This window comes from Chlorocebus sabaeus, chromosome 25, assembly GCF_047675955.1.
Source record: "Chlorocebus sabaeus isolate Y175 chromosome 25, mChlSab1.0.hap1, whole genome shotgun sequence".
Taxonomy (NCBI): Eukaryota; Metazoa; Chordata; class Mammalia; order Primates; family Cercopithecidae; genus Chlorocebus; species Chlorocebus sabaeus.
In genome coordinates, this window is record NC_132928.1 from 46,528,398 (window position 1) to 46,551,056 (window position 22,659).

Sequence of the window (22,659 nt, forward strand, 5' to 3'; positions counted from 1 at the left end):
TGATTCCTTTGTGGTTTTGAAATAGATGGGGATGGAAAATTCAGGGAAATAAAAATCTAGTCTCTTTTGTCGTTATTCTTTTAAGTTATATGAGTGAACTATTTTCAGTCTATGACTTTTTCAAGACATCAGAGTATGCCTGAGTGCCCTGACAAAATAATATAGATTAAATACTATGAGAGAATTGCTAAAGAGAATCCATCCTGTGAATACGGAGGTGGTTGTCTGTAAGTACAAAGCCCTATACAACATTCAAAAACTAAAACCTAGAAAATGGAAGGCTTTACCTTGATTAAAGGTAGAGGTGATCTTATGGACACTGTAGTCTGCAGAGCTGCGGCAGCTGGCTGAATGCCCATAGCAGAAACACTGGGTGCAGCCCTCAGGGTTCCCCCTATCCAGATTATAGTAACCTGATCGACACCTGCAGTAGCATTGTAGAAATCAGGATATTAAAGGTTATTTTTTATTCTGTAGAGAGAATATGATGAATGAGTCATCCTCTCTCTACCTTCTCTTCCACTTGGCCCTATTAATTTTCAGCGGAGGGAAATACCAGATTTCACATACCACCCCCACCCCCATACCGCCAGATGGACAATCATGACCCCCTAAATGAGACAGCATAGGGAACATTCACTTTCTGTTCCTTTGTAGAACAGAGCCACGTTTGTCTTGGTGGTCTGGCATCTGAGTAGTTGGCCAATCCTTGGTAGGAAATTGAGTGGTGGTCAGATGAGCAGAATGGTGTGGGCAGGGCTATGCAAAGCTGCCCTGTTCTGGAGCTACTGTTTAATGGGGACAAAGACTGGGAAGTGGGGACCAGGGAAGGTGAGGCTCCTGCCTCAGCATTACTCAGCTGTATTGACCCCCTCCCCAAGACCACTTAGGTGTTGATCCCCATCTCTGACTCTTGCACCTGGGCTCTGGCTCACTAGGGAAAAGTGCAGGTGAGGATATGACAAAGAAAAAGGATGGCTAAGACACTCTCCAAAAGCCAGGGGTAGGCTTGCATTCCACCTCCGCTCCCAACTCAAGCCCTCCAGTGGCTTCTGTGAGGACCATGGCTGCCAGGCGAGTCCTCGATGCTGGAGTCACAGAGAAGAGGACAGGGGAAGCTGGGGAGGACTTGTTTATCCTCTGCTCAAGTTAACTACATCCTTCCACATGAAATAATGTGAAACAACGATGGTTTCAATGATCATTTATTTAGCACTTATGTTGTGCCAGGCACCTTGAGTGTACTCTCTCATTTAACCTTCCTCCAACCCTATGAGGAATTGCTATTTCTAGTTTTCTTAGATGAGGAGACTAAGGCCAAGAGGTTAAGAAACTCTTGACATATAGCAGGTAAGTCGCTGAGGCAAGATTGAAAATCATGTACATCTGCCTCCAAATCATGAAGTCTAAAAGCTACTGCTCCACATGTTGGGGGGAATGTTCTGAGTACAGTATCACAGAAAAGCAGGGTAGCTGTGAAGGGCAGGTGCTTCAGAGGACAGTTGTAACTAAACACGCTTTGTTTTTTCTCTAAGAGCAAGAGTTAAAAGAATTCTTATGATTTCTATGGAGAAGAAACCTGCCGATTAAAAGAGCTTGAAAAAACAAGGAAGGATAGGAGAGGAGCAATGGGGAGGGAAGAAAAAAGAAGAGAAAGGAAGGGAATTAGACAAAACTAAACGATTTTGTTTAGGAACGCACTGGGGTAATAAATTATGAAGCAAAGAAAGAAAGCGATTACCATAAAAGTCAGAATAGAGGTCACTTCTAGGGAGGGGGAGAGCATTGTCACTGGGACACAGTTTTAGCAGAGGTCTATTTCTTATCATTGGTGGTGATAACATTTATTTTTTGTGGCATTCTATTTCTGTCTTTTATTTTGAAATTAAAAAGGCTTTCGACAAGTGACTTCCCTTTTAACACTTAAGCTTTATTTCCCTGCCTTCACCTCAGCAGCCAGGAACCCCTGAAAACACAAGTTAGGAGTGTATTTGGCATTTCCTCTGTGCAGGTATAAGTGATTGGCAGAGCGCCAAAGAACTGCTTTCTTACTTTTAAGGAAATGAGGAGGAAGCCTTGCTTCTGACGCCAGCCTCACAGCCCTCTGCTCAACAACCTCTGGGAGGGAAGAGTTTAAAGCCTGAGCACAGTTGTACTTAAGGCACATCCTGCACCGGCAGCTTGGGGGATGGTGCCTCACTGCTCCACCTCCTCCAGTGTGGCTTGGCCCAAGGGGCTCTTACCTCGCCCTCACAGCCCCACGCCCATACGTGTGTGTGCATGTAACTGCCATCCTATCCCCAGGGCAGTGCCTTTTTTGTACACGATGGTTATATATGGCCATATGCTGTGATAGGCCCTCTTACAAGAATTTTCACAGCATGTTTAATTGGGCCAGGCCTTTCCTGCAACCAGCCTGAGTCCCAGGATCTCACTATGGATTACTGCCTCATACAGAGCACCTGGGATTAGGAGCCAGTTGGTGGGACAAATCTCTGGGGCCCTGTGCCTCTCCCACAGTCAAAATAAAGAGAAGGGGCCCAGAGCAGAGTATGGAGTCCAGTGAGATTTGGGCGCTCAGTGGTTTTTTAGTTGGTGTTTTTTTTTTTTTTTTTTTTTTTTTTTTTGTAAAAGCTTCGTTTTTGAGGGCAGAGCAGGAAGAAAGTCATCAACATTTGTCAAATATCCCTTTTCCATAATTACACTCAAACGATTAATCCCTTAGTTGGCAAGGGACTCTCTCTGCTGTTTGTAGGGCCACGGTTCACACAGACCTATCACAGCGTTCTCCAGTGACAGCTGGCTTGCAGACACAGCGGCCTGCGTCACAGGGCCCTGCGATGCCAGCTGGGTCACAGTCACACTTGGAGTCTCTGGGAAAGAAGAAAAAGAAAATTAGGGACATGCTTCCAAATGCTTCACAAGTAGCACATAAAAATCAACTGCTCATGAGCAAACATCACTAAGCTGGGCAAGTCCTTCTTCGATGAGGCTTCTCCTAGCCATCCTCACCTGTGTGGACCTCTCTCACACACCTGAGGACTCACTTGCCTCCACCAGTGCTGCTCAGAGTGTACTTGGTGGGTGGCAGCTGGGCCGAGAACTGTCAGCTACTCCTAAAGAGAGCAGGAGTTTGTGCCAGAATGTAAACCAGGTTCATCACTCAACTGTTTAGTTTACTTTGGTTGACTGTTTGGTTCTGTTTACATTTTTTAAAAAAATTATCATTTGTTTCCCTGTTGTTTAATTCAATGATGTCTGCTTTTTATCATGATTAATTCCATCTACCTGCTATTTTATTCCATTCAGTTCTTTCTGTTGGTAATTCCTCAAATGAGATGTAATTCATATACCATGCAATTCACCCATTTAAAATGTACAATCCAATGGTTTTTAGCTGATTCTCAGAGTTGTACAGCCATCACCATCAATATTAATTTTTAGAACATTTTGATCATTCTGGAAAGAAATCCTGTGTCCTTTAGCAGTTGTGTCCCCAACCCTGCCACATCTCCTCCCTCCAGTTCCACTTCCAGCCCTTGGCAGCCACCAGTCTACTCTCTGTCTCTCCAGACTTGCCTATTCTAGACATTTCCTATAAATGGAATTATACCATATGTGGTCTTTCATGACTGGCTTCTTTCACTTAGCATGATGCTTTTGAGGCTCATCCATGTCATAGCATGTGTCAGTACATAAATTCTTTTTGGTGACAGAATACATATATTCTTTTTGGTTACTGTTTTCACTTTTCAGCTATTATGAGTAATATTGCTGTGAATGTGTGTGTACAAGTTTTTGTGCAGATATCTACCTTCTCATTTCTCTTGGATGTATACCTAGAAGTGGAATTGCTGGGATTGCTGGGTTTAATGGACTTTTTTTTGTTTGTCTGTGGCAAGATTTTCTCAATGAAGGTATCAGGGCTTTCACTGAATTCTGGCACAATCTCCCTATCTCGTCCACCCCTGCTTCTGTCACCCACTTTGCACGCAGTCATGTGTTTTATCTCATTGCTTAAAAACCAAGTTTACTGTCTCTTCTCTACTGATCTGTTCCTCCTCTGCCTGCCCTATGACCCCACCCAAATCCTGCCCAAACCTGGAGCACCCTTGACCCCTCCCTCTCCCTCACATTCCTCATCCAGTCACATGCCAAGTCTAGCAATGCTTATGGCTGGAATTTCTTTGCCAGTCTTTATCTTTGAATTCTCACGGCCTCCTTCCTTCTTAGCTCCCTCTCTACTGCTTCTCTGGACCATTTGACAAACACATATTCAGCATCTACTGGGTGCTCAGAACCAGGGATACTAAGAGAAATAGGAACAATCCCCATTCCACAGGAGTCCTGTGCCAGGGCAGCAGGCACAGGGACAGCTGCAGATGCACTGGACACCCTCGAGGTGCCTCTTCCCACTCCAGGCATGGGGACACAGAAGCAAACAAGACAGAGTCACAGGGGGCTTACATTTTAGTGGTAGAAATGGACAAACATGAATAGAAAATAAGATATGGAGTGAAACAGCAGAGTGAGAACACAGAGGGGTGGGACTGGTGCAGGAAGGCCTCTGTGACGAGATAGTGGGGTGGGGATGGAGCAGGAGGTGCCGCACGGCTTTGGGGAAGGCAGAGCGCTCCAGGATGTGCTGAGGTCACATGCACTTGGCTCTTTGAAGAAGGGAAGGAAGGCTGGTGTGGCTTCCCTGTGGAGTGCAGGGAGCAGGGAGGAAAGTGGTGAGAAACCAAGCAGGCACCTAGGCTGAGGGTGGAGAGGGAGGAGGACCTTGAAGGATCTTGATAAGTTTTATCTCATTCTGAATTGGGTGCGGGGAGGTGGAGCTAACAGAGGGTTATGTTTTAAAAGGGTTACAAAGGAGGAGTGGGGCAGGGGTGATCTCTGAAGACCATCTGAAAGGGTCAGAGAAGGCTAGACCAGAACAAATGCCAAGAGAGTATGAGAACTGGGGACCTTGACAACTGGCACAATGCAGTGTGGCTGGAGGGCAGTTCCTGTCCCAGCAAGGAGCCAGCAAAGTGGGCAATGGGGCGCGCCTCCTCTGAGAGAGCCTTGCTAGCCAGTGCCCAGTGCTTCACTGCCAAGCCCCCACCAAGCCATCCCAACACTTGCCAGCTCTGCATCTCTGCAGATTGGTTATGTGATATTTAATGCATACTCATCTTCCAAAAAAATTTTGAGCAGGGATACAGGACATTCCAAACTAAAGGGGATCAAGATTATGCAGAAAAGTTCTACCCAAATTCACTGGGGCCAAAACGAGTCCCAGGTTACTTGAAGGACTCGTTGCCTCCCTTCATCTAGAGGGAAGCCGTTGCCAGAGAGAAGGACATGGACTCTGGACCCAGAACTCTGAGCTTAAGCATTAGGTCCAGCCTCACCAGTAACATCATGCAACTTAACCTCATATTGTTTAAGTTTCTTATCTTTGAAATGCATATAATGATAATCCCAACCTCTTACGGGTATTGTGAGGATTAAAGTAGATAGCCCACATGATGTACTCTCAAAGCGGTGTTTGGCACAGGGTAGGGGCTCAGTAAATACAAGTGGTTGCTAAGATTTCTATAATTGTCATCATTGAGTTAGTGACAGCAATGGTGGGATGCAGATGCTCACAGCAGTCTCTGGTCTTGGGTGCACCCCGCATCCGTGAGCATGTGGAAGCCTGGCAGACATCGGTCGCATCTGGCTCCTGTCACACCCGGTTTACAGCTGCACCGTCCGGAGTTGTCACATCGAGCACTAAGAGAACCTGAAACCCACAAGGTAGGGGAAACGAAAGAAGAAGAGGAACTATTTAATGTATGCGGCATTGGAAGCAACTATCACCCTATGGGTGCTCCGTAAACACGAAGTAAGAAGCACCATCTGCTGCCTTTAACAGTCACTTCACATCGTCTGCGTATTCTTCCACCCACCAGGGACGGTGCTGACAGCCGAGGATGTCTTCCTCAGGGAGAAGAATTAAATTACTCATAAAAGCATTTATCTCTGTCTGTCTGCTCTGATTGTGACAGTAGGTAGCATATAGCTCACTGCTTTTTAAAAGAAGTCCATCAAATCTTTAAGATCTCAAGGAAAATTTGTGAATGAGCACATTGGCCTCCTAGAAGAGAGTTCGTATCTGAAAGTGAGCAGCATTCTCTCTTATCCCTGGCAGGCAAAGCCATCTTTTAAGGGTCAGTGCTTATACGGTATGATTTTTATGAGCTTAAAAAGGGCTATTAACCAAAAATATCCACCTGCCAGGAGTGCTAGAGAGTATCCCCTGTGGTGCGCCCCCCGGCGGGATGTACCCTGTGTGCCTTTCCTAGGGGACTGTACTTGGCTTATGATTCCACTTTTTACAGATATGCTCCTAGTTGTAAATGGGTCCTCTCAGATTGAGTGTTCATGAAAAACTCAGGGCAACAAAATATGCCACTGTGGGATGCCACCAGGTCTCACCACCTGCCCTTCCACACTCACTCCCATTCCAGCCTCCACCTTCTCTCACCTGGGCCCTGCCTCACACTCTCCTCCCTGCCTCCATCCTTGCCTCTCCATACTCCACAGAGAAGCCAGGATGTTCTTTAAAAATGTAATTCAGATGTTTAGGTCCTCCAGTGCCCCGCCTCCCCCAAGCAGAATAAGATGCCGACTCTGTATCATGGCCTGCAAGACCCTACCTCTCTTACCTCATCTCCTACCCTCCTTCACTAGGTTCCAGCGACCCAACTCTCTTGGTTGGGGCAAAGTGCTAAGCAGCTTCCCTCAAGGTGTTTGCACTTGCTGCTCCCTCAGTCTGGAATGCTCTTTCCTCAAACGTTCCCTAGTTGGCACATCCTCAGCACTCAGGTCTTGATTAAATATTACTTTTCTAGAGAAATCTTCTCTGACTCCTGCATCTAAAATCCCATCCCACCCCTACCCCAGTCCTCAGCCCTACTTGACTTAGGATGATCTCACCTTATGTCACCTGCTGTATTCCCACTGCTCAGCATTGTGCCTGACACAAGGCAGGTGCCCAGAAATCTGTCCAACTAATGTCTGTATGCCAAGGAAGAGGGCTGGGCTGTTGTGGAAGGAGCTGAGAGAAAGCCAAAAGATGAGGTGGAAGGCTAGCTAGGCACACTTCAGCTACCTTATAATCCCCTGCAGTTCAGTGGAATTGTAAAATAATCTGTGTATCTTTTTTTTTTTTTTTTTTTTTGAGACGAAGTTTCGTTCCTGTTGCCCAGCCTGGCAACTTCCAACTGCCGGGTTCAAGTGATTTTCCTGCCTCAGCCTCCCAAGTAGCTCGGATTACAGGTATGCACCACCATGCTAATTCTGTATTTTTAGTAGAGACAGGGGTTTCTCCCTGTTGGCCAGGCTGGTCTCGAACTCCCAACCTTAGGTGATCCACCTGCCTTGGCCTCCCAAAGTGCTGGGATTACAGGCATGAGCCACCGCACCTGGCCATAATCTGGATATCTTTTTTTTTTTTTTTTTTTTTTTTTTGAGATGGAGTCTTGCTCTGTTGCCAGGCAGTGGTATGATCTCGGCTCACTGCAACCTCTGCCTCCCTGGCTCAAGCGATTCCCTTTCCTCAGTCTCCTGAGCAGCTGGGACTACAGGTGTGTGCCACCATGCCTGATTTGTATTTTAGTAGAGACAGGATTTCACCATGTTGGCCAGGCTGGTCTCGAACTCCTGACCTCATGATCCACCTGCCTCAGCCTCCCAAAGTGCTGGGATTATAGGCATGAGCCACTGCGCCCGGCCTGTATCTTAAGTATCTGTAATGATTAGGCTATCCATAGTCTATGAAGCCAAGGGAACATTGACCAGTCTCTACATGTTTGTTTTTTAAATCTATTACCTTTCTGTGAACTTTTAATGCACTAGTAGAAGTCAAATCGATAAAGGTATCAGTTCTGTGTCTATATGAAGACTTTATGCAGCATGTGGAAAGTGAAATAAATGAGTCACATTCACAGTTTGATTCTATGAACATCTACATGTCAACTTTGCAAGGCTTGAAGGAGCGTTCAGTGATAATAGCGTAAATGACATTTTTTGAGCATCTCCTTAGATGTTGAGTTAGGCACTTTATATGTATTAGCTCACGCTATTTAGTAGTGAATTAAAAGTTCACAGCAGAATAACAGATCAATTTCTGCATAATAGGAACTCTCAGAGGTTTAGTCAGGCAGTGACAAGTTCAGAGCTGCACTTAGAAAGAGAACTCTAGAACAGTCTGCAGGATGGCTTGGGGAAGGCAAGACGAGCGTGTCTCCTCCCATGCCATGATGGCCTGGATTAGAGGGGTCTCGGTGAGAAGAGAAGGAGGAAAGCATTGTGAGAGCCACTGTGGATATAGAACAAACAGATTTAGGTGACTCTTGGGTTAGGAATGACGAGGGAGAGAGGATCACATTGATGACACTCAGGTCCCCAGAGTGCATGCCTGACTGGACTGTGATGCTATTTACCAAACCAGAGAAGACAGGAGGAGGAGGACCAAGATCTCAGGTTGAATCATCAAGAGAAGATAATGAGTTTAGTTTGAGGTATATGAACTTGAGTTTCTAGGGGCATATAAAGTTGGAAATGCTCATCTGGAGCTCAGAGTCTAGAGATGAAGATCTAGGAGCCTTCAACACACAGGCTGAATAGGAAGCCATAGTAAATGTGAGATCAGTCCAGAAGTAGATGGAGAGAGGAGGGGAAGTGGTAAGGACAGAGACAGAGCCCATCTATGAAGAGAGAGGATGATCAGAGAGGGAGAAGTCTCAGGAAGGTCTAATCAACAATAAGGGTCTAATCAAACAATAAGCAATGGAAGGCAGGGAGGAGAGGTCTAAGGAGGGTGAGGGGAGGAGGAGAGAAGGAAGGTTTTTAGAGCCTAAGGCAAGAGAGCATTTAAATAAAATGAGAACGAAGAGAGGTTATTTGGTTTGATGTTGAGAGACTTCATGCTCATTGCTCTGAGGGGTGGGCAGAAGGAAGGAAATTTCCTTTCTGAATAATGCTCTGATAAGTAACATTAAATAGAAGTCCCTTATGATGAAATGTGGTTGCTTTTAACATGAATGGATGCTGATTTGGGTACCAGAAGCACATTTTTTTCTCCATTCGAATTAATGGTAATTAAACTTTCAACTTCAGAAAACTCACCCTGCAGTAGTTTTTCAGAAATGAATTATTTTTATAAAGTGGGGGAAGACGGTCATTCGGGCTCTAACTCTGAATATGACTAACTTATTTCATGTTCCAAAACAATGGCACTGGTTCTTCAAAGTCTCACTCAAAAAAAACCACCTGCCCCAATTGCCACATCATGAACTGTACTTAGGGATTGTGAACAACTGGTTTTAAAGAATAGATGAGGAATAACTTCCTGTTTCAAATGTGTGTCCCAGTAAGCACATTCATGGTTTATGTAGATACAGTCTACATGCATTTGAAGACTCAGGAAGGTATTAAAAACTGATTGATATTTAAAATTGAGGGCTGAGCATGGTGGCTCATACTTGTAATACCAGCAGTTAGGGGAGGCTGAGGCAGGAGGATTGCTTGAGCCCAAGAATTTGAGACCAGCCTGGGCAACATAGACCCTGTCTCTACAAAAAAATTAAAAATGAGTCAGGCATGGTGGAACACACCAGTAATCCCAGCTACTCAGCAGGCTGAGGGAGGAGGACTGCTTGAGCCCGGGAGTTTGAGGTTGCAGTAAGCCATGATGGAGCCGCTATACTCCAGCCTTGGCCACACAGTGAGATCTTGTCCCAAAACAACAACAACAAACCCAATAAAAACAAATAAACAAAAAATGTAAACTGAGAGAATTTGCCTCCTTTTGAGAACCCTTTTAAAAATATATACACTTGCATTTAAAAACATGTTTTAAATAATTACTCAAATGGTATAGTCTGAATAATACACTGTCAGCATCAAAGATATGTGAAAAATATAAAATTAAGAGAGTAAGTCCAATATCACATAGACCTCAAAAACTTAGCTGTCATGGGAGGAAAAAACTTGCACACACAGTGAATTTCAAAGTATCTGCAAAAGGTTATCAGGGCTTAACTATGTGGCTGGAAGAGCTGAAGATAACTCAGCCCTGTTGCTGAGTCCGCAAAGTCATAATCTAAAAATAAGCCTAGTTGCTACATTTATGGGAAATCGATATGAAGTCCAAAATTGGTGACTACTCTGGGGTTTATTAATGCCATTGGCTTCATTTGACATACATGTAATGATAGCATTTTTTGTAAGACATGTTCTTTTGCATTTGAAATTGAATATACAACAAACTCCCCTGTCAAGTTACTATCTGAAAGTGAAAAATATCCTCTGGCTAATTGGGAGATTGAGAAATCACATAGGGAATTAAATTTGTGCTAGTAGTTTAGTGACATGTGCAGCTGAGGAGCAGCTGGGGACGGCACATGGTGGGAACAGTCTCTGCCACCAATGTGTCTTTCAGCCTTGGCAGTTGGGACCCTGAAAGTTCAGTTTCTTTATCTCTTTAACAGGGGATGTGGGATGTGTTAACACAGGTTGTCAGACCGTTATGAGGACTGAAAAGGACATCATCTATGAAAATGTTTTGGAAAATTATAAAGCATTAGTCAGATCTTAGGAAATAATATCCATCCAGCTTTTTGTGTACACATAAATTGTCTGCTTTTGGGCGTAGAAAAATGCCATTCTGATTTTTTTTTTTCTTTCATATAGAGGGAATAAGAGAACTGTTCTTGGTCAGAAGATCTGGCTTACAACTTTAGTTCTTGCGATCAGCTGCTGGAAGACTTTAGGCCATTCATTAACTTTTCTAGGTCTCAGTTTCCCCACTTTCTTAATAAGAAAAACAACTACATCAATTAACAATTTACCGAGTTGCCTGCCATGTGCTTGTCAAACACCATTTTATCTCCACAGGATCCCGTGACATGAATATTATGATCACTCTTTAACAGATGAGGATGCTGGAGCAGCAAGAGGTTAAGGACCCTGCCCAGAGTGACCTAGTGGTGGTGGTCATGTCCAGATTTGCACCCAGGCTGCCTGGCTCCATAACCTACCACTGTACTCTACATTATTACCTTTGATGTCAACAAACCTAGTCCTGAACTCTTACTCTGCTCCTTAGCTCTATAAACTTGGACAAGTTTCTTCCCCTCCCTCCCTAAGTCTCTGCTACATCATTTGTGAAATGGAAAAAAACATAGCCCTCTCTTTATAAAGCTATTTGTGAAGATTGATTAATTACTGGATTAAAAACACCTAGAAAAGTGCCTGGCCCAGGGTTGGCACATGGCACATGTTAACTATCATATAAGACATAAATCAATATTGGGCTCCACCACTTCCTGCCAAGCTGTTCCCACTGAATCTGGGATATCTATTCCCCAAATAGAAAGAAGGAGCCAGTTTCACTACCACTGGGCAAGCAGTAGACTACATGCTGAAACAGAAGAGATGACATAGTAAATCCTTCTTTCCCATCCTTCTGTGCTAGGCAGCAGGTTCCTGGTCTACCCTGAGACTAATAACCTTGTCTTCAGGCCAGGCTTTCAAGCTGAGCCGATTAAATTTCTAGTTTCATTCTCACTGATCATTCCACTGGGATGACCCAACTCTGGTGACTCACAATGAAGCTGCATGACCTCAGGCAATAGGGGCTCTTCAGAGAGATTAAATGCCGATTAAAATGGAATAATTTGTCTTTTAACTTTTTTATGAAGTTCTTTGATTCATAGGGAGGACTGCTAAGTCCAAAAGATTCTGGATGCAAATTCTACACAACAAAGGTAAACTAATTTGAGTCAAACCACATTGTAACAGCAACTTGGGTGAATTTGGGGGGTGACTGCTGTGACATGGGTCTCTCTCACCACAGGGTCACCCAGTTTTCTATAAGACTCCCAACCCACTCTACCAGCAACTCATGGCTGCACCAGAATTTGCCCATTGTTACATTCTTTCAATCTGCAGCTATCAATTGGTTGCACAGACCTACTACACTAAGTCATTGCCATGCAGTAAGGCTGTATGCTTTAAGTGGATCAATATTTATCATAGGATGCTATTAAACACTTTCTAGCAAGAAAAGTTGATAATGCCAAGAAAGATAATAGACAAATGAACCATTAAAAAACATCTTATTTATAGAACCACCTCTCTCTCCCCCTTTATATTTACTAACTTGTCTTTACTCTCTGTCCACAATGAATACAACACAGTGTGTGTATCTGTGTGCACAGCAAAGACCTACAGTTATATGAATATAGTACTGTGTGGGATACTTTTTAAGAAAAAAAAGCAACTGGCCAGGTGCGGTGGCTCACACCTGTAGTCTCAGCACTTTGGGAGGCTGAGGCGGGTGGATCATGGGGTCAGGCACTCGAGACCAACCTGGCCAACATAATGAAACCCCATCTCTACTAAAAATACAAAAAATTAGCTGGGCGTGGTGGCAGATGTCTGTAATCCCAGCTATTTGGGAGGCTAACGCAGAAGAATCGTTTGAACCTGGGAGGCGGAGGTTGCAGTGAGCTGAGATGGTGCCACTGCACTCCAGCCCGGACGACAGCGTGAGACTCTGTCTCAAAAACAAACAAACAAACAAACAAAAAACAACTAGCTCTCCTATGAACCAGCCATCCCATTAGGTGTTTCCTATTTGTTATTTTGTTTTATCTTGTTAGCAACCTAATGAAAGACTTTAATTTTCCCATTTACTTGTCTGTCTCCTTTATTAGTACAACTTCATATTGCTAGCACCTAGCACAGCACTAGAAACAGATCTTTCTAATTCCTTATTTTTCAAGAGGTTGGTCAAATGGATGGCTATGGATATGAAGAACTATCCGTCAAAGAGTGCAAGCTTCCTTTGTTATCTGCCTGGAAAAGACTGTCACCTGCCTGGAAAAGTTAATAATGTGACTCTTTGCATTAGAATTCAAGACAATATGCCCTTAAGGTCCCAGCTGGTTCCACCAACCCCTACTTAAGAGAAACATGTTTCCTTTCAGACTGAAACTGCTAAAAAGACCAATGTCTGGTAGGTTCCCAGTTGCTCGTGAAGTTGAACATCTCCCTCTTGACCTACTTGCTTCCCCTGTTTTCTTTCTTTTTTCCTCCCTTGTTCCCTTCCTTCTTCTTTTCCTCACTCCTTCCCTCTTGTCTCCCCACTGCTCCATCTCCCTCTCCCTCTTTCCCCCCTTTTCAGCTACCTTTGGAGTTACAATTGCAGGGCAAACAGCGGTCCCTTTCTCTGTGCCGGTAAAAGCCGTCCTTGCACCTCTCGCAGTGAATGCCATCAGTGTTGTCATTGCAGTTGAGGCAGCGGAATCCATTACCAGTTTGTCTGTAAAGTTCCTGATCAAAGATACACTGCCTGGACTTCCCATTGCAATCACAGACTGGGGAGGAAGCATACAAAAGAGATGGTCAGAAAAAACACCTCAGGAACTGTTCTAGCAGGTGTTTATGTTATTATTGATAGAAATTATGCATGAGTACTGTATGGTAACCTAAACTCCTTGGGGGAGGAAGGTATGGGAGTGCAATTGGCAGTGCGGGGACCGCGGGGACACCTGCTCCACTTAAAGGAGATGTACACGGTCCCTTTGCACCAGCAGTGCTGGTGAGCTGCTGCCTGGGAGAACATGGGCTCAGGTTTACCAGACTGTCCAGTTCCTTGAGAGAAACCTAAACTGTTAAATTACATTTTTATGCGGATATTTCTGATTTAAATGCTTGCAAGGAGTTCATTTCAAAACACTGTAATCCCACAGAGCAAGTCTGTGGGCTCAAGGAGACCTGAGGATGGGCAGCTATGGACTCAGCACAGCTACTAGCCGACGGTGTCGCTGCTCAAGATACACAACAGCCATCCCTCGGGTGCCCGGCAAGGCGAGGAGCGGACGTGACTGTCTGGGCAGATGTCTCCTCCCAACGCCAGGTGTCCCATGAAGAGTGACCTTTCTCAAGTGTCTAAGAAGCCCATCCTGCAGATGTTCTAAAGAGACTCGCAAAGTGACTAACATCTCCATGGGGACCCGAACAGCAAAGGAGGCGAAACACGGAAACAGCCAGCATGGGACCCGGCGCACTGAGACACCAAAAAATGTTTCCATCATGGTCTCAGAAAGATGATGGGCCTTCAGGTTAAAAGGAAAGAATCAAATACCAATTCTGCTATTTCCCTGGGCACATCACTTCAATTTTCTGAATCTTGTTTTTTCTTCCATACAGAGTGCATTATCTGCCTCCCTGGATTGTAAAGAGGATCCCTCTGGGTAAACAATATCAAATGCCTTTGCATATGCAATTTCATCACTCACTCCCCTGAAACACGTACTGCCTCAGAAGAGAAACATGCAGCTCGGAAAGGTGAAGTAACTCGATTCAGTGGAGAACTGAGATTTGAACCTCTCTGATGCCAACACCTACCCCCCTTCCCTACGCAGGCTGTCTCTGTTGGCCATGCTGCCATATGGAGAACCTGTTTCTAGGGTGTGACTTAGCCATAGTGCTGACAATAAAGTCAACAGATGTGCCATCGCCTACTGAAGTGACTCCCTGTGCAGGTCAGGCACTGACGATACAAGGGGACCATGTACATATTATTTTTTTTTTTTTTGAGACCAAGTCTCACTCTGTTGCCCAGGCTGGAGTCTGGAGTGCAGTGGGATGATCTCAGCTTGCCGAAACCTCTGCCTCCTGGGTTCAAGTGATTCTCCTGCCTCAGCCTCCCAAGTAGTTGGGATTACAGGTGCACACCATCATGCCCAGCTAATTTTTATATTTTTAGTAGAGATGGGGTTTTGCCAGTGCTGGCCAGGCTGGTCTCAAACTCCTGACCTCAGGTGATCTGCCTGCCTTGGCCTCCCAAAGTGCTGGGATTACAGGCATGAGCCACCACACCCAGCGGTGACCACATACATCTAATGGAGCTGCTAAGTGACCGCCTTACAATAATTTCTATAACTCACTCTTTCTACTTTGGATGACATCTAATCTAGAAAAGTCAGCTAACACTTATCCAAAGCGTACTGTTTCTAGGACTTTACATTCATCAGCTCAGTTAATTCTCACATTTTAACATGGGTTTTATTATCCCCATTTAATAGATGGAAAAATGAATACTCAGAGAGGCTAGGTATCTTGCCTAAAGTCACAAAGCTAAATGGCAAAGATATAATTTGCTCCCAGATGTGTCTGACTCCAAAGCCCTCATCTTTCCATTTTATGTTCCTTCTCAAGATTGAGTTTACCATTGCATGTAGACGTTCTTTTTATAAATCCCTAATAGAGGGTCATTCAGCTTGGCCGTTACAAACAGTAACATTTTTATGGTGTTTTAAATCTACCTCTGTCTGTAATTTTCATCATGTGTTTTTTCTCTTGCCTGAAAAGCAAGATACACACACAACACATACAGATACATACAGCACTCATGCACACACAGACACAGACATACACCCCTACTCTCTTTTTATTCTTTTATTTATCCAACAGACATAATCTTTGGATGTTGTTTTACAACCAAAGGGCTCTGCATCATCAGGTTTTTGCCAATCTGAAGATAGCTATGGCATCTCCCTCCTTAGTCTTTTCCTGTTCAAGTTGAACTGGAGATCTGTCATCTCCAAGTCTTTCAACCACTTCCTGTGTCATAATTTCTAGATTCTTCTTGTCTACCATCCTAGGAACAAATTCTAATTTCCAATATCCTTCTTCATATGACCAGTACTGCAAGTGTGATTTAAACAGCTTGACTTGTAACAGGACTGGATATTTTTATCCCATGGGCAAAGACTAATATTTCAGTGAACTTACAGCATATTACATTTGCACACAATTCAAAGTTGCAGGGCTTTTCTCAGAACTAGTGCCAAGTTGAATCTTTCCCAACCAATGCTTGTGAAACTGATTTTTTGGATCTCCAACAGATGTGCCACACAGCTGTCATGTGCTGTGAAATTTGTACCAAGTACATGACTATACACGTACAAGAGCTAAATTCTCTGTTCAGCGATCCTTGTGAGGTTCTTCATCTGGCTAACCCAATGAGCCAATGCCCTCCCTGCCCTGGATGCCTTTTGGAAGCAATCTCAAAATAACTACAAATTTTTCATCGTGCCTTTCTTATTTAGAACATGGGCTGGGCACAGAGATTCACGCCTGTAAACCCAGCACTTTGGGAGGCTGAGGAGGGTGGATCACCTGAGGTCAGGAGTTCGAGACCAGCCTGGCCAATATAGTGAAACCCCATCTCTACTAAAAATACAAAAATTAGTGGGGTGTGGTGGCAGTTGTCTGTAAACCCAGCTACTCGGGAGGCTAAGGCAGGAGAATAGCTTGAACCTGGGAGGTGGAGGTTGCTGTGAGCTGAGATTGTGCCATTGCACTCTAGCCTGGGTGACAAGAAAGAAATTCTGTCTCAAAAAAGAAAAGAAAAAAAAAAGAACCCGCTGTATGGTGGTAAAAATTAACTTCATAAGGGCAGCTCATGATATATTTATTCAGAGCAATATTTTCAAAATACATAAACTTGTCATAATCTTTTTATATCACATCCCTCCTCTTCTGTCTCCTCCTCTAAAGTTCTACTTTGAAGACAATGGGTGTCCTTCTTTTATTTTATTTTAATTTTTATTTTTATTGAGACAGGATCTCACTCTGTTGTCCAGGCTGGAGTGCAGTGTCACAATCTCAGTTCACTGTAGCCTCGACCTCCTGGGCTCAAGCGATCCTCCAACCTCAGCCTCCCAAGTAGCTGGGAATACAGTTGTGTGCCACCATGCCCAACTAATTTTTGTTGTGGCTTTTTTTTTTTCTGTCTGTTTGTCTTTTGTTTTTGCAGAGACAAGGTTTCACCATGTTGCCCAGTCTGGTGGTAAACTCCTGGATTCAAGCTATCCGCCTAACTTGATTGCTCAAAGTGCTGGGAATTACAGGTGTGCACCATCATACCCAGCCTATTTTCTTTTGTTTATTTTTGAGATAGAGTCTCACTCTGTCACCCAGAGTGGAGTGCAGTAGTGTGATCATGGCTCACTGCAGCCTCAACCTCCCGGGCTCAAGCCATCTTCTCACTTCAGTCTCCTGAGTAGCTGGGTCCACAGATGTGTGCCACAACACTCAGCTAAATATGTTACTTTTTGGTTATAGACAGGTTCTCGTGGTATTGCCCAGGCTGGTCTTAAACTCCTGGCCTCAAGCAATTCTCCCACCTCAGCTTCCCAAACTGCTGGAATTATAGGCACGAGCTACCACACTTGCCCCCATTGTCCTTTAAATGCACAGCCTTCAATGGAGTTGCATTATGGTTCCAGGGATGGAGGTCCTTAGTCCACATCTCCACTCCAGAGCCTGCCCAACAGATTCCAAGCCTATTGCATACATACCCCTTTCTCATTCAAATGGGTCTCCCTTAAAGCCAAGGGCTATGCCATCTAGAGTGAGGGGATATATGGGCCTCATGTCTGGGGAGTGTGTTGGCCTTGGGTATCTGCATTGCATGAGAACTCCGTGAAGACACTCTCTACAGTCTTGCCTGCAGGACTTTGAAGTTACCAAGCTTCACTGAGATTAAACACCCAGCTGTATTGCACTTAACTCAGTATTGAGTCTTTGAAATGGTCTCACCAAGAGAATGATGGGAGAGCTTGTTCCAGGCTCCTTTTGCATGGAATGATGCTTTTTCATCATGAATGAGTTTGAAAAATGGTCTCCCTCAAATCATCTCCCAAATTGAGACGAACTTCCCTAAAACCATTTAGTATTTACTCTCGCTACTGAGGGTGGTGGGTGGGGGGGACAGGGGGCAGGAAACAACTTTTCTATTTAAAATTCTAGAATATTCCTGCAACTGGGCTTAATAAAATGGTGTAACGTAGCTTGTACGTGGTCTTTTTTATTCTGTGACCAATACCTGCACAACTACTACCATGGTTTGTCAACTACTGGCTGCCAGCGGGCACTGCCAGGCTTAGAGTAAGGCAATAGGAAGTGGTCCTTCCCTGTTGCCTTACTCTAAGACCTTCCCTGGTCCTTTGGGATCCTGCCCAAAGGGCGTAAGAAGCAGCACTTCACCCCCTGCCAGTTGTAGCCACATGCAATTGATGCCTGTTGTAGTCAGCATCAACTCTTCTTTTAAAAGAAGACAGAAATCTGGCTTTGTGTATGAAATCTATTGGTTGTAAAATTTTGGCCAAAATTAAAAAAAAAAAAATTCTTTTTGAAACAAAGCTGTGCCCACAGGCAAATCTCTGCACTCAACTCTGCAGTTCTAACAGGTAGAAAACACATCTCATGCTTTTGAAAAAGGAAAAATAAAGCCCTATTATATCACACAGTGCCTAGTCCATGGTAGGCATTTAGTCTTTTTTTAACAAATTAATGAATGTTCTGTTGAACTTTAAAAAACCCATAGATGGTTGTCTTGGACCTTCCCTGAGTTCTAGGTAATGGGATGCATACAGTAGCAAACAAAACCAGCAGATGTCCCAGCCCGCATGGAGTTTACATGCAATTTGGGGGGAAAGAAAATAAACAAGATAAATAAGTAATATCGAGAGAGAATATTAGGATAGTGGTATTTGTTAAGGAGAAATATGAAAAGCAGTGGAAAGGAATAGGAAGCTGGGAGGTGGTAAGATGGGTGGGAAGGAGGGTAGAAAGTGCCATATGCCGGTTTGCTGTTTTAGTTATATTTTCATACTTGTCTGGTTCATGATCTTTGTCCATTTATCTATGTTTTTCTATGGCACAATGTTTTTCTTATGAATTATTTACATAACAAATACATCAAAATATTTGTCTATATCACTTTATTGCAGATTTTCTTTTACTCGTTCCTGACAAATCATCTTTCTTTCCAAAGTACCTCATCAGTAGATTTTGTTTTGCTGATTTAAGCCCCTTTTCCCCCTTCCTTCTTTTAACCTTGGTCAATGAGATGTATATTTATCTTATTAATTCAATAAACACCACCTCACATCTAACAGGGAGGTTATACTACATGCTTGAACACAGACTTTATGAGCTAGTAACATTTCAAAGAAGGAGGTTGCTAATTTTTTGTGTGGTTTTTTGGGGTTTTTTGTTGTTGTTGTTGTTGTTGTTGTTTTTCTTTTTTTGAGACAGAGTCTCACTCTGTTGCCCAGGCTGAAGTGCAGTGGTGTGATCTCAGCTCATTGCAACCTCTACCTCCCAGGTTCAAGGGATTCTCGTGCCTCAGCCCCCTGAGTATCCAGGATTACAGGCATTTGCCACCATATCCAGCTAATTTTAGTATTTTTTTTAAGTCAATAAATTTTTATTCAAGGAGTTCCATGTTGTGATTTCTTCCGCTGGCCATCAAGATCACCTTGGATCCTCTAGAGAGCTGGAGTCAAACAATTTATCTTCAAGTTAGCCATTTTTAATGAAACCGATGCTTGTTTTAACCCAGTTGTCGTGTCAGCCCATAATTATTTTATTTTGGCTTCTGTCATCTCCTTTTAATATGGATACGCTGATGAAGACTTCAAAATTCACCTTATAGCTTTTATAATCTTCTGAAATACAATGGAATATTTTAGTATTTCTAGTAGAGAAGGGGTTTCACCATGTTGGCCAGGCTGTGAACTCCTGACCTCAAGTGATCTGCCTGCCTCAGCCTCCCAAAGTGTTGGGATTACAGGCGTGAGCCACCGCACCCAGCCAAGAGGGTTGCTAGTGTTTCATTTTGCCAAAGATATTTGCCTTTGTCAAGCATGTATCATATTATCCATGGTTTCCTACTTGAGCAGGAATCAGTGCATGATCTGATGTATGCATCTAAAAAGAAGACTGGCTATTATGGGGAAATGGAGTTAGGGAGGGTGGAAGCAGGGAGTGCCCCTGACAAAGGAAAGAGCGAACCTAAAAGCCCAAGGTGGGAAAAAGTCTGGTGCATTCTAGAACTCATGCAAGGATTTGTGCGTTGGAGTGCAGGTATGTGTTCGGGATCTGGTGTTAAGATATTGCAGATCATCAGAAAATAAAATTTTAAAAATCAGACTCGAACCCTGAACAGACCTGAAGCCATTCTGGAGTCAGTAAATAAAACAAGCAGATTTTTCTCCATCTTTCGCTGAACTCTGGTTCTAGGTCCCATCCATCATTCCTTTGACTATTGATTTGTACAGAGCCAGGGACACCTCTTCAAGGTTTCATCCTCTCCATTTTCTGCCCCCTCACTCCAGGTCCCTCAAAATCCTTGATTCTGCCAGCCAGCATTCTCTCCACAGCCAAGGAAATGAGACTCTGCAAGTTTACCTCAAATCCTACATAAAACCATCCGAAACGGAGTCATTTGAGTCAGATTTTCACAGATTTCTTTAAGTATAGTAAAGCATGGATGGTAATTGCGTCTGACTGCTGTATACTACTTCTCTGGCACTGAAGCATTTATTACAATAATAACTATAATAGCACACAGTCGCTGACCCTCAAGGTGCTTCTTAGGAAAGACCGCCAGGCAGCCAGACACAGGCTGGACCGCCCACTACCACCCACACTCACCGGGAGACACAGATCAAAGCAGCGGGAGCCCCTCCTTAAACAATAGAGTGAGGCGTGCAGGATCCCTCGGGCTCACTTCACAACACTCTCACCCCTCACTAAAACATGCAGCTCCAACGAGTTAGGTCAGGAAGCAAAGGGGCAAAGGCGGTTTCCCAGCTGTGGCCTTAGGAGAATAAAAGGAAACAGAAAATATTTCCTCAGGTTGTACTCAAGGCAAGGCCTTGGAATAATCATCATCAGTAGTAGCAGTTCATTGGGATCTCATTTTAAATTTCCCATAAGAAATAGTGCCCTTTTGAGGCATACAATTATGAGAAATTTCAATCACTTCGCATACATATGATTATTTGTCTATAACCAGGTCCTCTTTCTATTGTTTTTTTTTTTTTTTTTTTTTTTTTTTTTAACAGTCTCGTTCTGTCGCCCAGGTTGGAGTGCAATGGGGCGATCTTGGCTCATTGCAACCTCCACCTCCCAGGTTCAAGTGATTCTCCTACCTCAGGTGGGATTACAGGCACCCATCACAACGCCCGGCTGATTTTGCATGTTTAGTAGAGACGGGGTTTTGCCTTGTCGGCCAGGCTGGTCTTGAACTCCTGACCTTAGGTGATTTGCCCGCCTCGGCCTCCCAAAGTGCTGGGATTACAGGCATGAGCCACCGCGCCTGGCCCTTTTTTTTATTGTTCTGAACTGAAAAATATGCTCTGCTTTTCACTAAGGTGATCTAATCGCTGTCTTTGTATAATCTGTGAAATCATCATGCTTTTTAGTGCTTTAACGGTAATGACAAAATTAAAAACCCAAACTCCTTTCAAAACTCAGCAGATGCAGCCCCCGCCAACCTTTCCAACTTTATCTCATCAAGAGTTCACTGGGCTCCAACGCACAGATCTAGGCTGCACTAACCCTTTCCCACCTCTGGCTTCTAGGCTTGCTATTTCCTTTATCGGGAGCACTCCCTGCTTCCACCCTCCCTAAATCCATTTCCAGGTAACAGCCAGTCTTCTTTTCAGATGTGTAAATCAGATTGTGCACTTCCTTGCGGATAACCTCTGATAGCTTCTCTCTCCCATGAATGCCCAGAGCACTTCGTCCTCACCTCTCTCAGCATTTGCCTTGTTCTAGCCTGTGTCATCATTGTTTATGTCTATGACTTACTTATTCTACAGCATTTCTCACCTTATATCCCCACAGTACCTAATGCAATGCCTGGATGGATGGATGGATGGATGGATGAAAAGATGGTGGACAGCATGATGGATAGAAGGAGAGAGAAAGGAAGGGAGAGAGGGAATGAGGGAGGGAAGGAAGGGAGGGAGGGAGGGACGGAGGGAGGAAGGAAGGAAGGAAGGAAGGAAGGAAGGAAGGAAGGAAAGAAGGAAGGAAGGAAGGAAGGAAGGAAGGAATGAATATAGGTAGTCTGACTCTAAGAAAAGTCTGTAATCCCAGCACTTTGGGAGGCCAAGGTGGGTGGATCACAAGATTAAGAGATTGAGACCATCCTGGCCAACACAGTGAAACCCCACCTCTACTAAAAATACAAAAATTAGGTGGGTGTGGTGGCACACGCCTGTAGTCCCAGCTACTCGGGAGGCTGAGGCAGGAGAATCACTTGAACCTGGGAAGCGGAGGGTGCAGTGAGCTGAGATGGTGCCACAGCACTCCAGCCTGGGCAACAGTGCGAGACTCTGTCTAAAAAACGAACGACAGATGAACGAATGAGAGAAAGAAAGAAAGAGAGAAAGAGAGAGAGAGAGAAAGAAAAAAGAAAAGAAAAACCAAACAATAACTTAAACATACAGAAATCTCCCTGAAGTCCAGAAGCCTACTTTCAAATTTCCCCAATACATTACACAAAGTTTCCATTGTCTACATATATGACAATCAGTGTAAAAAAACTAATGTTCCAAGCAAAAAAATCCATGGTGAGATGGGAACAGAAAGAATTGTGAAAGGAACATGAGATTTTCAATGAGATTAAGGGTCTGGGACTTTCAGGTTGCTGCTCATACCGGATGAACTATTTCCACTCCAGGAATGCCCACCCATCTGTGGTCTATGAACCCAGAGCTGCAATGCTTTCTGCCTGCCATCTCGAAAGGCAGC

At 44.1% G+C, this 22,659-nt stretch overlaps 1 protein-coding gene across 1 annotated transcript in view; it reads right to left on the bottom strand.

Moving 5' to 3' along the window:
* The window catches only part of LAMC2 (laminin subunit gamma 2), a 66,010-nt gene that overhangs the window by 23,041 nt on the left and 20,310 nt on the right, over positions 1-22,659 (bottom strand). The window contains exons 3-6 of the mRNA XM_007989243.3: positions 13,227-13,415; positions 5,635-5,770; positions 2,775-2,873; positions 288-424 (exon numbers count right to left, since the gene is read on the bottom strand). Of these exons, the coding sequence (XP_007987434.3) occupies positions 288-424; positions 2,775-2,873; positions 5,635-5,770; positions 13,227-13,415 (561 nt within the window). The remainder of the gene's footprint in view (positions 1-287; positions 425-2,774; positions 2,874-5,634; positions 5,771-13,226; positions 13,416-22,659) is intronic.